At 37.1% G+C, this 17,017-nt stretch overlaps 1 protein-coding gene across 1 annotated transcript; it reads left to right on the forward strand.

The window, feature by feature from the left end:
• The first annotated feature begins 16,038 nt into the window (after window positions 1-16,038).
• LOC145982296 (protein CFDP2-like) lies at window positions 16,039-16,578 on the forward strand. Its single transcript, XM_083115868.1, has one exon. It carries the CDS (start codon window positions 16,039-16,041, stop codon window positions 16,576-16,578), a length of 540 nt encoding a protein of 179 aa, XP_082971994.1.
• The last annotated feature ends 439 nt before the right edge of the window (window positions 16,579-17,017 follow it).

Consider the following 17,017-nt stretch of genomic DNA (forward strand, 5'->3'; position numbering starts at 1 on the left):
TGAAAACCTTATAATACTGAAATATTAAAACAAACAGAGTCCCTTGTAGGTTAGTTCGGTGCGTAAATAAAAAAATGATAGGTTAAGTTATATCACTTAGGATCGTAAAAAAAATTAAAAAATCGTAAAAAAAAGGATAGGTTAAGTTGTATCAAGTAAGATCGTGATATACCTACCAAGTATAAATGGAAAAAATGAGTGCAGTGAAAATTTGTACTAAAACATCGCTAAACGCTATAACATCGACAAAAAATTGTCAAAATATGTCAAAAACTTATATTCGATTGATAAAAAAAAAATACCTACAAAATATGATCCTCAAATGATGACGTTCAAACAGTGCATAAATAAAAAAATGATAGGTTAAGTTATATCACTTAGGATCGTAAAAAAATTAAATAATCGTAAAAAAAGGATAGGTTAAGTTGTATCACGTAAGATCATAATATACCTACCAAGTACGAGTGGGGGAAAAATGAGTATAGTGAAAATTTGTACTAAAACATCGCTAAACGCTAAAACATCGACAAAAAATTGTCAAAATATGTCAAAAAGTGATATTCAATTGATAAAAAAAGAGGATACCTACTAAGTACTGCGTTGAAACAACCCAATAGCACTACTGACATAGAAATTCGTGGGGACAATCACTTGACTAGTGGCCATCTTTGTGCACCTAGCCACTCCCTCGAACTGTGTACATCGTAGTGTTATCAAGTGATAGCCACGGCGGCGATTACAAAATAGACTTTGGGCTCCTCTCTCCAGTGAATATGACACCGACTGACTGATTACTTGCGGAAAACATTGCTTACGCTAACCAAAACACTTTTTTCTCTTCGAATTATACTTGCGTTTCTTTTGCTTACATTGTTTTTACGGCCAGTTATATAAACAGTTAAGACGTAACAAATTACTTATGGCCTGTTACAGCATCTGCACTTGATGCGTTCATACAACTTTAATTCTGTTAATTTTGGGTTTTGACAGGGATAATATGGTTTATTTTATTTTATTGCGTTTTCTACGTTTTAATAAAAAAAACTCCAACTTCTAAGTATAGATCAACATGGGTATTTCGAATATAAATTTCAATTTTGGAAATTTATTCCCAAGGGAGGTATCGTAAGAGGTTCCCCTGATTAGAGAAAAGTAGCAAGCCAAAAGCAATAACCTCCTTCGTAGCCCGTTACTCTCTCAAGCATTCAAAGAATGCTAGGTCAGGATTAAATCAATCCTTCTGGTTTATTGGAATTAAGTTGCTGATCCACTGGTATTAGGGAGCAATAACCAGGTGGTGGAAGAAAGGATAAATTATAGTGTAAAGAACGACGTCGGGTCTTTTGCTTTGGATCGAGGAACGAGAAACATCGGAGAGTTTGAGCGAGTCTGCATAGAGCAATTCTAAGAGTCTTCACCGAGGAACTCTTCATCCTCGAATGGACAGGTAATATCCTTCTCTAACCATGTTGATCCAAACTAGAAGATATAAACCCAAATTCTTAGTGTTGTGCCATTTCATGTGTGACAAGGAACCGCTCGCCCCCTACCATCTGCCAAGGGTGAGTGCTAACCAGATGAGGATGGATGAATGACAGAGCTACATCACCCAACCATAATGGTTAAGATTCTTGTTAAGGTCCCACGAACACAGCAGTTCGTTACGATATGCAGTAACTTTATATCAGAAAAGTGATCACTCATACTACCCAATCAGGTTTCATTGTCGTGCAACCACGTGAGACTGTGACTTGCTCATACTTCTTACTTTAACATGAATCTTGTGTTATATTTATTGTGAACAATACAAGAGGATACCAATCAGACAACCATAAATCCGAAATATTTCAGGACTTGCCTTTACTTTAGAGGTTTCCTGATGATTTGACTTACCACGTTTTTTCCTAAAATGGCTAGGATGCAAATTTAAGTTAATTCCCGGAAAAATAAAGTTTCTTAACAAGGTTTTTTGTAAATGGTTTCTTACACATTGGTTTGATTTTTAGCTTCTTCCATATACACCCTTCAATCAAGCATTCCATGCTGGAGAAAATGTTCAAAGATGTAGCATACAACATGTTACTACTTTCTTCTAAAAGAGAGACTACAGGGTGAACAAACTGTAATGGAACTGTATTTTCCTTTGTTGAACTATCAATTCCTTGTCCCGGCATATCCGACATTCCTATATATCTCACAACATTCTCGGAACCGATACATGCAGAGGACTCAACAGGGAAGTGGCAAGTGTGTGATGGACCATCCACCCCTCAGGTATATCTGACAAGAGCTTCAACCCATTTACAACAGATTGGTGAAACATTCCCTCATCGTGAGGAACCATCTTAATTTCAGAGAATCCTGTACCAGTCAAGTGAGGACCAAGAATGTCACCAGAGAATGTTCCACCCCCGGTAGAATCATATTTCTCCGCAAGAGTCTGTGGAAAGGACGGCAAGATACATCCTGAATCAACAACTGCAACGGAAGAGACACCATTACCAACCTATCTTCCTCGCACGTCAACACGATCAACAGGCAAACTATGGTCAAATTCTGCTTGTTATTCCCTACCCACATTTGTTCACATTTGGTGCTTTCAGCTTTATCCAGTTTAAGGACCTTAATAACACCTGTGTCACCTGAGTAGTGTGATATTACTGGCGCGATAAATGATGAGCCCCCCTCAGGCAGATTTGGCTACACTTAAAACTAGCTCAAGATGTGCATATGAGCTTATTGCTCAAGTGTGGTACTCTGTCTAACCCAAGATTTTTGTAAAAATGCCCTCGGGAATTTCCCGTGAAATGATGAGCCCCTCAGATTGATTTGCCTACACTTACAAAAGTTGCATCTGCCAGATTGTTGTCCATAAGCTTGTTAAAAATATGCCCCTCTTGATATTGTTTTGGCTACACTTAAAACTAACCAAGATGCTCATAAGAGCTAATTGCCTCTAGCGTAATACTCTGTAAAGTGAAATCTTATTAGCTACATCTACACCCACGCACACCCACACCCACCCACACCCACACATATTTACTTCCGGTCCACTTCCGGTCCACTTCCGGTTTACTTCCGGTCCACTTCCGGTCCACTTCCGGTTTACCCACTTCCGGTCCACTTCCAGCCAACTTGTGGCCTACTTCTGGTTTATTTCTATTGCATCATTTTGTGCAACAAATTATTATCCAATATTATGCAATAAATTATTAGGCATGTGTTGTTTTCTGATTGGTTGGTTATGATATAATGTGATGATGTGCTATATTCTGATTGCCTTATTGTTTCAGATGTTTTCAATGCGGTCCGTGCTTAGGCTATATAAAGAGATTTTGCATTACATATCAGCTAGTATTTTGAGAGTGGCTGAAGAGTATGGGTATGTTGTTGCAGTGCTCCTCATATTTTTTTTAAAAAAAACACAAAAATATAGCAGATTTGTATAAATTGAATTATAGGTTTGTTTGATTTAATATACAGAATTGTTTTTATTATTCATATCAAACATTTTTCTAATATATTGAACAAACGGTTTATATCTGTCCCAGTTTGTTATACATGACACATGGTATTAGATCATTGCCTTTCTAAGACATGCCTGTGTAGACATGTATTTGTGGTGGCTTAGTGCTTCTGTAGATTAATACTTATTCTACCTTTGTGCATGTAGGCTATCAGCTTTATACAACTTGTCATATTTTTTATTAAGTATAGACTTTTGATTTGAACCCCAAGAAATTTTATATAATAAACCAACAACAAAAATGCCAAAGCCAAGCATATTTACACACTAAGTATATACACTAAATATACAAAGCACACTGCTGAACCCAACTGATATTTTTTATTAAGTATAGAGTTTTGATTTGAACCCCAAGAAATTTTATATAATAAACCAACAACAAAAATGCCAAATCAAAAATATTATAATCAATGCAATAAGAATATAACCAGCCCCAATTGGGCTAGGCACCAAAAGAATTGTGATCCAGAAAAATGCAGAACATCCACAAAAATATGCCCAAAATGCCATAGAAAATATAGCATGGAATATTTCACATATAAACATATGGGTACTTGTTCTGCACAGTCATCAATATTGCCCCCACAACCATCTACATCTGGTCTGAAAAGGAAGCTTGAAACACCTGTTAATGCTAGACCGGCAAAGCAGACATGCTGTCCCCCCTGTTCATAGCAGTTTTGCTGGCCAACTAAGGGATTACAGTTTTGTATCAGAGCCAAGATGTGATATTAAGAATTTTTTGAACAGTATAAATCCTGATATGCAGGCAATTCTAAATGCACAAAATGGCTCTTATAAGCTGTAACTCAAATTGTTTACACAATATAAGAAACCAAATGGCACAAAATTTACACAGCCCCACATAACATAAACTGTAGCTATATATTCAAATACAAATTTAGACAAAATAAAAAGCAGTTTGATAAATCAATTGAATATTAAACATTCAGAATTTGCTGCAAAAGAATCGGGTTGGAGCCTATGTGGATCTCCACACAAGTTATATATTAATATTTCTGAATTCAGCTATTACAAGGATCTACATATCTGCCATTACCTGCCAATATTAAAAATAAAAAAGCCGTGGTTAACATAGAAAATAATGATGAGAAATGCTTTCTGTGGTGTATTTTAGCTTCTTTGTATCCAGTTTTAATGGATCCTGAGAGAATAAGTTATTATAGACAGCATGAACACAATTTTGATGAAGCAATGGAGGGCTTAGAATATCCAATGTCTGTTCAGAATATTGAAAAATTTGAAAAAAAAAAGGCCAGGGATATCAATGGTAAACAATTATCTATTAATGTATTTATTTGTTCTACTGGCCGTGGCAATTGCTTCATAGCACCTCTCAGCATCAGTACACTTCATGATGATTCTGCTGTCCCGATTGATCTGCTCTTAATTGAAGAGGATGTCACACACCATTACACTCTGATACACAGTCTTGAAGCTTTAGTCAGAAAACAACAAGGAGGCAAATCCAATACAATATTCAAGTTGTGCAGAAGATATTTGACTGTATTTGATGGTAGAAAAATGGTGAATGGTGTTTGTGAACAAAATGCAGAAATTGCTAAAAACAAGTTAATTGAACATTTAAAATACTGTGGCAACCATAAACCTGTTCATATTGTTATGCCTAAGCCAAATGAAAATGCCAAATTCAAAAAATTTGAAGCTTTGTTGGAACACCCAGCATATATAGTCTGTGAGTTTGAATCAAACCTCAAACCCCTTGAATTCTGCAGCCCAGATCCTGATGAATCTTTAATTACATAATACCAGTTACATGAGCCTTCTAGTTTTTATTATGTTGTTGTACAGGATGGTGTTGTTAGTGAAGAATATTTATACATGGGACCAGATGCCATCAAAGAGTTTGCACATAGAATAGAAAATAAGTGCCATGACATAGCATCTAATGTCTTATTAAAATCAAAACCTATGTTGCCTTTAACATAGGATAACATTGAAGATTTCAACAATGCAGAAAAATGCCCGGTATGTGATTCTGAATTTTCAGATACAAATATCAAGGTGCATCACCATTCTCATACAGATGGTAAATTCAAAATGGCCCTGTGTAATATCTGTAATATTAAGATCCAGAGACCAAAATTTGTTCCTATATTTTGCCATGGTGCATCCAATTACGATTTTCATCATCTGATCAGGTACGTGGGGTTTGACAAGCAGAATTTAAATATTTTAGCAGAAAATAATGAAAAATATATAGCTATTAGCAAGATAATTAAAGTTCATGGTGTTCCCATTCAATTAAGATTGCTTGATTCATACAGAATTCTGTCGGCTAGCCTGGCTACACTGGCCAGTCAATTATCTGATGATCAATTCAAAATCACATGTGCTTTGTTTCTAAATCAGGACCTGAAATTAATTAGGCGGAAGGGTATATACCCATATGACTATCTTAAAGATTTTTCTAAATTTGATGAGTGTTCTCTGCCACCACAACAAGCATTCTACAGCAAACTCAGAGAATCTGGAATCACTGATGCAGATTATCACCATGCCCAGTTGATGTGGAACAATTTAAAATGCCAGACATTTGGTGATTAGCATAAGGCATATTTAAAACTTGATGTGACTCTCTTAGCTGATATACTTCAGGCATTTAGAAAATCTTCCATGGAAAATTATAAACTGGATCCAATGTATTTCTCCGGTGCTCCAGGCCTAGCATGGTCTGCAATGTTTTTAAACACTAAAATGCAATTGGATCTGATCCAAGATCAGGACATGTATCTGTTTATGGAACAATGTATAAGAGGAGGCATGGTGCAATGCTCTCAGAGATATGCCAGAGCAAATAACAAGTATATTCCCAATTATGATCCACCACTGCCATCAAATTATATACTGTATGTGAATGCCAACAGCCTGTATGGTTATGCTATGATGGATAAATTGCCATATGCAGGGCTTGAGTGGGTTGAAGATTTCAATATTGAAGATCTTCAGGATATTGATGACAGTAACTATGGCCTGTTCTTAGAGGTTGATCTGACAATTCCTGATGATTTACACAACACATTTTCTGATCTGCCCCCAATTCCTGAGGTTAAGAGTTCACCTGGCTCTAAACAGAAGAAGCTAATGATGACTCTGGAGTCAAAACAGGGTTATGTCATATATTACAAAAACCTCCAGTTCCTGATGCATCATGGTGTTCAAGTAACCAAAGTTGGCAAAATTTTGAGGTTCAGGCACTCAAGATGGTTGAAGCCATATATTGATTCAAACACAGAGCTTCGAACATCTGCAATGAGCCAATTTGATAAGACCTTGTTTAAATTGATGGTAAATTCAGTGTATGGCAAAACCACAGAAAATGTCAGAAAACATAGTGATGTTAAATTAATTACTGACCCCAGCCAGAGCAAAAAATTGATAGCAAAGCCTAATTTCAACTACAGAAGAATTTATGATGAAGATATGGCACTATTCAACATGAAAAAACAAAGATTAAGTTTGATAAGCCTATTTATGCAGGAGCTGTGATATTGGAATTGGCCAAATTACACATGCTGGAGCTCTATTATGATGTGCTCAAGCCTTTTTATGTTGATTGTGTAAAACTGCCCGGCCTCCTATGGGGGGGGGCGAGCCTCAGCAACCGGACGGGTTGCAGGTGGCGGATAGCGAACAGCCATCAGATATGGTGGTTAGCTGCGACTAAGGCAATGCCAAATAAGCAGTCCCGGACCGAGGCGGCAGTGCTAACAGGGTCTGGGGGCTTGGTTTGTGGCAGGACCATCCTCATTAAAACCCAGAAAAGCCCATTGACAGCACTGTGACATGGCGAGGAAGTGCCGCCATTAAATAAGCACTGCCCCTGCTGCCTTGCAGGGAGGGGAGGGATCTCCAATGGCTAAGGGAAGGATACCCTGACAGAAAACCAAGGGTGGGGCAGACTCAAAAGGCATGGTAAAGCAAACTGCCCTAGGGGAGTAAACCCTAAATAAATCCACCCTGCGTTGGGCCAATCCCCCACACAAGGGTATTAACGGATTCAGAGAAAAAACAGGAGCCTCGGAATGGACAGGTTGTGACGGTCCTGTGAATCCGCACAATATAATTATATGTTTATTGAAATTATTAATTTCATATTATAAAAATCACTTTATATTAACGTTTAAAAAACATGTATAATTATTACTTTGTACAACGTTAATTATGTTTTATGTTATTCATTGCACTATACGCTGTATAAACGAGATATTTGGAATTCTAACGTTGCTATAGCAACGAGAATCAATAGTCATTATGTGGTATTGTGTGTGATTAAAAATGAAAATATAGGTAATAGTGAACTGCATAGTGCTCAGTTATTTCACTAATAGAATAGACCCATAGAAGTTGTATCTTCACCTTCGCGTTTTAGTTTCAAATATTTTTGAATGGAATGTAATCGTGCCAATTATTGAATTGTGAACGTCACAGTATAATTGGTGGTCCAGTATTGTGGAACGTTATCAGCACGATCTTGAGTGATGTGTTTTGCGTAAGTGTTCACTTACACCATTGTTCTCGTGAATCTAGTTTGTACATAAATTTATATTATGTACGCATTAAGTAATCCTTATAATCTGAGATCCAAAACAAGTCTTACAGCTAGATCTATCAATTGTGCTGATGATCCTGATGAATCATAAAATAAGAATAGTGCCATGAATATGGTGAAGTGCTGCAAAGATCCCGATAAGGAAAGGTTGGTAGCTTGTGAAAATTGTGGCCATTGGTATCATTTACAATGTTTGGGTTTGTCCGATAAGCATTGGGAATTATACCAGTTAAATGAAAATTATTTCTGTACAGATTGTGATCCTTCTTATGATCCGTTCAGTATTGAAGCTTTCGTGGAATAGAAAAGAAGTCAAGAAAATGTTCAAGAAATTGACATTCGTCCTTCTGTGTTGGCAGAGACGTCAACGGGGCAAAGTAATGTTCCTTTTCAAATGTTTGATCTGCTGGCAGAGTTAAGAAAAATCAGTGAGTCACAACATATGGAATTTACAAAAATTAGGGAAACTCAGGAGTCTCAACAGCTTGAGTTTACAAAAATGAGGCAAACTCAAGATTATATGAGGCAAACTCAGGAGTCTCAACAGCTTGAGTTTACAAAAATGAGGCAAACTCAAGAGTCTCAACAGCTTGAGTTTACAAAAATGAGGCAAACTCAAGAGTCTCATCAGCTTGAGTTTATAAAAATCAGGGAATCTCAACAGGAAATTCAAAATTCACAGCAACTACTCAAGCTTGACTTCCACGAATTCAGTACATCGTTACGAAAGGAATTAGCTGAAGTTGCCGAGTCCTGCAAATTAGCAACACGTTCATTACATCAGGAAATGGAAAGAGAAGTGCAAGGACTAACAGAGAAAATCGAGGAAGTCAACACTACTTGTACAGAGAATTCTGATAAACTTGCTGGATTGACTGATCAGATTACGGAATGCCAGAACAATGTTTCAGGGTTGTCTCGGCAAGTTCAAAGACTTGAAGTCGTTGTGAGCAAGGACGAAATAACTAAGCGCGTGGAAGCATGTGAGGAAAATATTACTAAGTTAACATCTAATATTTCGACTAATGTTGAATCAAGTAATCCTGTACAAGTTTACAGTTCTCATGTGAATAGTAACTGTCAACCTGGTATTCCTGCACAGAACCTAACTTCTTCTAAATCATCTGATTCTTCAGCGTGTGATGTTTCTGATGATGAACACAATCGCATTGCTTCAGAAAGACACAAACGTTCTAGAAATAATCGAGTGAGAACTAGTAATACTAACAAGTTATGTCAATCAACCCGTACTTTATATTCTGATGGTTCTGGTCAGGAAAGAAAGAGGCAAGTAAACCAAAGGTCAGCAAATCCGCAGAATCATCGATGTGATTATCCTGACAATTGTATGCGTTCGCTTACTCAAGAACCTCGACGGTTGGTAAGATTGAATGAACTTACTGTTCTTCCTATATATTCTGGAGATCCTGAAAAATCAAGCCCACGTAAGTTTATTAAAACTTTAACGTCCTACTTAGACTTACTGCAAGTTCCTGACATGCAAAGGCTTGAATGTATTACTAATTGTTTTCAAGGACCTGCAGAAGGTTGGTATAATACTCATGTCGATTCGTTTACATCGTACAAACAGTTTGTTGACGAATTTCTGAATCACTACACGTCTTATTCGTTAACTCAGGCTCAATTATCTGAACTTAGAAGTCGTAAATATGATCCTAAATCGACGAGTAGTATGGAAGTTTTTGCTATTCGTACACATTCAGCATATTATAATTTAGTTGATCGTCCGAATGATGCAAAAGTTATTGATATTTTAATCAATCAGTTGCCCACATCTATTGCACAAACAATATTAGCTGCTAGATTAGTTAAAATGGATGATGTAATTGCGTTACTAAAGAGGTTGGATTTAGTGAATTCAAGATGAAACAAGATTTTTAATGTTCATGATAACGTACGGGAAAAAAAATTACGACATGATGGGAATAATTCTAAAAGTTTTACCGACAATAATAGTGCAAGGGCAAAACTGAGAGTTCAGAGTGTTGCTAAAAGTTCATCGTTTGTGAACGATGATGAACCTAATGGAAATCAAGGTTCAAGACGTAACGTAAGACCTAATGATACTGTTCATTTTGTTTCTTCTAGCGATGAAAATAAAAGAAATAAGATTCCACGTACAGATGTTCCGTTTGTTGCTGAAAACCAACAATCAAACTCCAGCCAGAAGACGATGATATTTAATAGAAATAATAATTTTGGGAAACCTAACCTAACTAACAGACCATATAATCGTTACAGACGTAATGGTGCAGGAACTCAAAATTTCCGGCAAAATAGAAGTCCACAAAGCTCACGATACTTCAACAATAATGGTAGATTTATGAGCAACAGTTTCAATGCCAGAAACGAGCAAGAACAACAGCAATTTACACTGCGTCCTAACTCTCAGTTCTCTAACAATAATTTCCACTCATTCCAACCATGCAGTGTATGTGCCAATTGCGGATATTCGCCTTCTCAGTTGTCAACGGGAAACAGTTGCAATGCAACTGCAGTGGCGAATACTCCATTAAATGAAAATGCTCCATCTTTCGATCCAAGAGAAACTTCTTGTAAACAGTTCATTTCTTCTGTCCCTGAAGCAACATTAAACGAACGTCGCGGGTGAACGTGGACCAGTTTGCTCGCACTAACATAATGGAGGGTCCGTCTAAATCATATCGTAGTGAAAATATAGGCACAACTTGTCAGTATGCTGTATTAAGTTATTCCGTTTTACCTGAAGTCGATCATTGGTATCCACTTTCAATATTTTTTCAATTAGATTGGTACGAAGATGAACCTACTTGGATTTTAAATGATACTGGTATACCTACTCCTATTACTGATCAACCTTTGATCACAGGAACAGTTTGCGGTATTACGATACAGTGTGTCATCGACAGTGGAAGACAGTGTAATTTAGTCAGTTATGAATTATGGTGCAGTATAAAATCAATTATTCCGAGTGCTAAACTGGATACAGTTGATCAACTTAAGTTAATGCCGTTTGCAGGACATCAGAAGTTTCGTGTTGCTGGTCGGAAGATTATAAGTATATTAATTAACTCGGGAGTTTTTACTTTAGAGATATTCGTATTGAAGCAACTGCATGCTGAATTAATTCTCGGAATACCATTTTTAAGGCAATACAAAGCTGTACTCGATTTTAGAAGAAACGAAATTAGTTTGATGGCGTCTACTGGTTCCGAATTGGTTCAGCCATTTAACTCTAGCAAAATCACAACTGATAGGGATCGCTGCCAAATGCAAGAAGTTACTATAGTCAAAGAAGCAGGAGATTTACTTGTTGTTTCTCTAGATCAGATCACAACGAAGGTGCGGTCGTGTGAATCACTCAACACGGAGCAGCAGTCTCAGCTTGAGAATTTAATAAAAGAATATCATAGGTTGTTTTCTGATCGACCCCGATCTGCATTTGTAGAACCTTATCAAATTGAACTAGACACAAAGGAACCAATCAAGGCACCTATATATCCGGTACCGTTCGCCAAAAGAGCAGCGTTAGAAAAGGAACTAGAAAAATGGAAAGCCTGGGGAATAATTAAAGAGATGTCTTCGCCTTATTTGAACCCAGTACATATCGTTCCAAAATCTAATGGTGAGTGGCGTCCAGTGGTGGATTTTCGTCGTTTAAATCAACATGTAATTTCACCACTTACCCATGTTGAACCGATAAACGAGCTACTTCAACATTTTAAGGGTGCAAGATATTTTTCTTCGATTGATCTCTCCTGTGGATATTTTCAAATACCACTTACGCCCGACTCATATAAGTACACAGATTTTTCGTATCGAGGACGACAGCACGTGTTTTGTTACTTGCCATTTGGTATAAAATCAGCTGTTTCTGTTTTTGTTGAGAGAATGAATAAGGTGTTTGGACCAGAGACTTATTCATTTCTGATGATATATGTGGATGACATTTTAATATTTAGCCCAAGAATAGAGAAACATTTTGAACATCTTGATTATGTTCTACAGACATTGCAGATGACGAACATGTCCATAAAATTTGCCAAATGCAAATTTTTCCAAACGGAAATTAAGTTTTTCGGTCATGTGGTGTCTGGTTCCGAGATTAAGGTCGATGATGATAAAGACTCAGCTATTCTACAGTTTCCTGTTCCTCAAAACAAAAAGTCACTTCGCAAATTTTTAGGACTGGCAAATTGGAGGAATCGTTTTATACATGGATTTTCAGATATCGCTAGTCCATTATATAATCTTTTACGCAAGAATGTGCCATTTTATTGGACACCTCAGTGTCAAGAAGCTTTCTTGTTATTAAAGAATGCTCTAATTTCAGCACCAGCATTGAGTCAACCCGACTTTGAGTTAAGGTTTTGTGTTTCTGTTGATGCAAGCCAGAAAGGATTAGGTTGTGTACTTTGGCAAGTTGATAATGATGAAATTCGTGTCATACAATACGGCAGTCGTTCTCTTAGAGGAGCAGAGATTGCATATAGTACACACGAATTGGAAAGTTTAGCTATATTATTTGCTCTGGAGAAATTTGCTATATATCTTAAAGGAACTGATTTCAACTTACATTCAGATCATAAGTCGTTGTCTTGGCTTAAAACTGCACAATCACTTAATTCTCGTCTTACGAGATGGGCTTTCAAACTGCAGTGTTTTGATTTCACGTTATATCATGTCCCAGGAGTTTCGAATAATATTGCTGATACGTTGAGCAGATTTCCGCCTTGTACTTCTTTTTCTGCACTTGATGATAAATTATATATCAATCAAGTAATTGTGGAAGATTCACAAGATGATACTTCATCTATTTGGTTAAAAGCTCAACGAGCAGATGAAAAATGCAATAATATAATTTCTCACCTGGAAGATAGTAAACTGATAAAGACTTTTCAAAGTATCTTCTTCACAACAAAATTCTATTTTATAAACCCAATTCAGATGAAATTTGTAAACTTGTAGTGCCACGTGAGCTTATACCTTTGGTATTACACAAAATGCATGATTTAAATGGACATTTTGGTTATCAGAAGGTTTTAGCAGCTTGTAGAAGGGCATATTTTTGGCCGTACATGAGAAAATCAATTAGAAATTACGTGAAAGATTGCTTAGAATGTGCACGAACAAAGATTGTAGGTCGGCCGTTGCGGAGAGATGAATATCACGTCGTTTCTCACCAACCTCACGATTTCCTCTCTATTGATTTAATCGGAAAATTACCAAGATCACGTACATATGAATATCTCCTCACAATTGTAGACGTTATGTCAAAGTTTGTTATGATTTATCCGTTAAGAAAAGCGACTGCCAGGGAAATTATCAATCGTTTTGAAGAACAATATTTTAAACATTACCCTGTATGTAATGTACAGGGTGAACATAAAGTCCCAGCCCATTTTGCAGAAATAATTAATGCATGGTTTTTATATTTCAGGTGAATGATACTCCGAGGAGATGCTAACAACGGAAGAACGAATTGTGACTGTAACGGCACGTTTGCGTGGTCAGACATTCGAGGAGGTCAGGGAGACGTTTCGTAGAAAATGTGGACGAGAGGCTCCAACACGAGGTAATATCAGAAAACTGGTAAACAAATTTATGCGCACCGGATATGTACTCGATGAGCAACCGATGTCGGGTGATACAGTAGCACGTATCCGTGAAGCCATTGAGCGTAGTCCCACTGCATCAACTCGTCGCCTCAGTCGAGAACTGGTGATACCTCAATCATCGGTGTGGAAAGTGTTGCACTACACCTTAAAAAAGAAAGCGTACCACGTCCAGGTTGTCCACAAACTAGAACCGGAGGATTACGCTGTACGGAAAGACGTGTGCTACGAACTCTGCGTGGCTTCAGCACAGGATGGATTAATGGAGAACATCCTTTTCAGTGATGAGGCGACATTCCACACCTGTGGAACTGTGAACCGTCATAACTGTCGTATGTGGGCTTCTGAACACCCGAATGCTACTATCGAATGGGAACGGAATACACCCAAGGTGAACGTATGGCTTGGTTTCACGAAACAAGAACTCTATGGGCCATTCATGTTTGCAGAAAACACCATCACAGCAGACACCTATCTCGAAATGTTGCAACTGTTCCTCCAGCTACAGCTACAGGATGATGGGATTCTTGATTCCGTGATCTTCCAACAAGACGGCGCACCACCGCACTTCGCCTTGACTGTGCGGGAATACCTCAACAAAATGTTTCCAGACAGATGGATAGGAAGAGGATCCACACGTGTTTGGCCATCGCGGTCCCCCGACCTTACACAATTGGATTTTTTTGCATGGGGTTTATCAAGGAAAAGGTCTACAAGAGTAAGGTTGCAAATGTGTCAGTCCTCAAACAACGCATAAGGCACGCATGCGAACTCATCACCGGGGCGATGTTGGACACAGTGTTTCGAGCAACACTGACCCGTTGGGAAACGTGTTTTGAAATTGATGGACATCACGTTGAACAGCACCGATATGCTGTATACTAATGTTGTAATATCACATTCATGAATACATTATTTCTGCAAAATGGGCTGGGACTTTATGTTCACCCTGTATTATTATCAGATTGTGGAAGCCAATTTACATCAAATGAGTGGAAGGCCTACATGGATTCAAGGAAAATTAAGCATATTACTACCACTACATACAATCCGAAATCTAATCCTATTGAGAGGTACAATAAAGAGATTGTTAGGTTACTGCGATTATTCTGCAATGATAATCACACCAGTTGGTATCCAAAAATAAATTATATTATTCAGTTATTAAATCATTCATGCTCTTCAGTTACCGGATTATCTCCTAGTGAACTTTTCTTACATGAAGATATGAAGGACTCAATATTTGAAGAAATCAGCTGGCCAGAACAAATTAAATCTTTGCCATGGAATCGCAAATTGTTTTTAGCAGAAATCAGGACTAGACAATCTAGAAGAAGTAGGAAGATTAAGAATGCATTGAACTCGATCAAACTTCAAACAGGAGATTTGGTTATGATAAAAAATAGGCAAGTTAGTTCCAAAATTAACAGCCAGATTCATAAATTGTTCAACTTGTATATTGGGCCATTCCTTGTCAAGGAAATTAAGGACAATAATGCAATTCTTTACACAATGAACCAGCAATATTATGACAAGGTGAACTTTTCAAATCTTCGAGTGTTTAACTGTTCGGAAGAAAAGAGGAATCAACTCTTGTCTGAGAATTAAATTTATGAGAGTAGATACTTGAAAAAATGAAACCATTCTCTTTATTATTTTGTACAATTGAATGTTGTATTATGTTCTGTTTTGTTATTACCTGTTAGGCACAAATCTGTTTATGTGCACGTTGTTGTCGAATGTCAGATAATATTGTCCATTTGTAACTTTGTTGTAGTTATGTTGATACACATCTGACTGATTTATAAATGAAAACTCCTCCTCGTTGTTTCGTAGTTTTCATTTTCCCGGAGGAGGGGAATGTTGTGACGGTCCTGTGAATCCGCACAATATAATTATATGTTTATTGAAATTATTAATTTCATATTATAAAAATCACTTTATATTAACGTTTAAAAAAAACATGTATAATTATTACTTTGTACAACGTTAATTATGTTTTATGTTATTCATTGCACTATACGCTGTATAAACGAGATATTTGGAATTCTAACGTTGCTATAGCAACGAGAATCAATAGTCATTATGTGGTATTGTGTGTGACTAAAAATGAAAATATAGGTAATAGTGAACTGCATAGTGCTCAGTTATTTCACTAATAGAATAGACCCATAGAAGTTGTATCTTCACCTTCGCGTTTTAGTTTCAAATATTTTTGAATGGAATGTAATCGTGCCAATTATTGAATTGTGAACGTCACAAGATCAACACAACAACGACCGGACTGGAAAAGGAAAACGAGAATGGGAATGTGGAACATTAAAACTATATTAGGAAAAGAAGTTGAATTAGTACAGGAAATGAAGATACGTAAGATAGACGTAATGGGAATTAGTGAAGTAAGAAAGAAAGGAAATGGCATACAAAGGCTTGAGGAGGAATATACCTTGAGATATTCAGGTGTTGGACAGGGCAGAAGAGCAAAAGAAGGGGTAGGAATTGTAACAAGTCAGGAATATGAAACAAGGGTCAGTGGCTGGGAACCAGTTAACTCAAGAATAATTGTAGTTAAATTTGATATAGAATATAAAATATCATATATCCAAGTATATGCACCAACAGAAGGTGCCTCTGTGCTTGATAAGGAAGAATTTTATGTACAACTCCAGAGGACAGTAGATAAAGAAGTAATGGAGGGACGGTATGTAATGATAGTGGGAGACTTCAATGCAAGAACAGGTAAAGATAAGAAGGTAGCCCATGGTAGTATTGGAAGCTACAGAGGAGAAAAGACATTGAATGAGAATGGCAAGAGATTACTGGAGTTTTGTGTAGAAAATTAGTTGCTTCTTGGAAACTCTTTCTTCCCACATAAGGAGGCACTTAAAATAACCTTCCAGGCTGAAGGAAGAAATGCTAAAAGCATAATAGACTACATAATATATACCAGTAGTATTAGGAGAAACATAATGGATGTTAAAGTTATAAGAGGTGCTGAACTGGGTACAGATCATAGATTACTAATAGTGGACACACGCTTCACGAGACCACCCACCAAAGCCCAGAATGAAAAAAATACCAAACAATTAAGATAAATGAGATACAGAAAAAAGAGAAGAAGGAAGAGTATAAAGAACAGGTAACAGCCAGACTGACAGAAGGACCAGATGTAGAACAACTGGAGATGGAAGAGAATTAAAAAGGCACTCATAAAAGCTGCAGAAGAAGTATGCGGAAAGAAAATAGTAGATACAAGAAAAAAGAAAACGTCTTGGTGGAATG

The sequence above is a fragment of the Lepisma saccharinum genome, unplaced genomic scaffold (assembly GCF_977018435.1).
Source record: "Lepisma saccharinum unplaced genomic scaffold, izLepSacc3.1 HAP1_SCAFFOLD_64, whole genome shotgun sequence".
NCBI classification, from domain to species: domain Eukaryota; kingdom Metazoa; phylum Arthropoda; class Insecta; order Zygentoma; family Lepismatidae; genus Lepisma; species Lepisma saccharinum.

Bases quoted from the DNA above. Each gene is read 5' to 3' on its own strand.
- LOC145982296 (XM_083115868.1), top strand. From the start codon at position 16,039: ATGGGAATGTGGAACATTAAAACTATATTAGGAAAAGAAGTTGAATTA.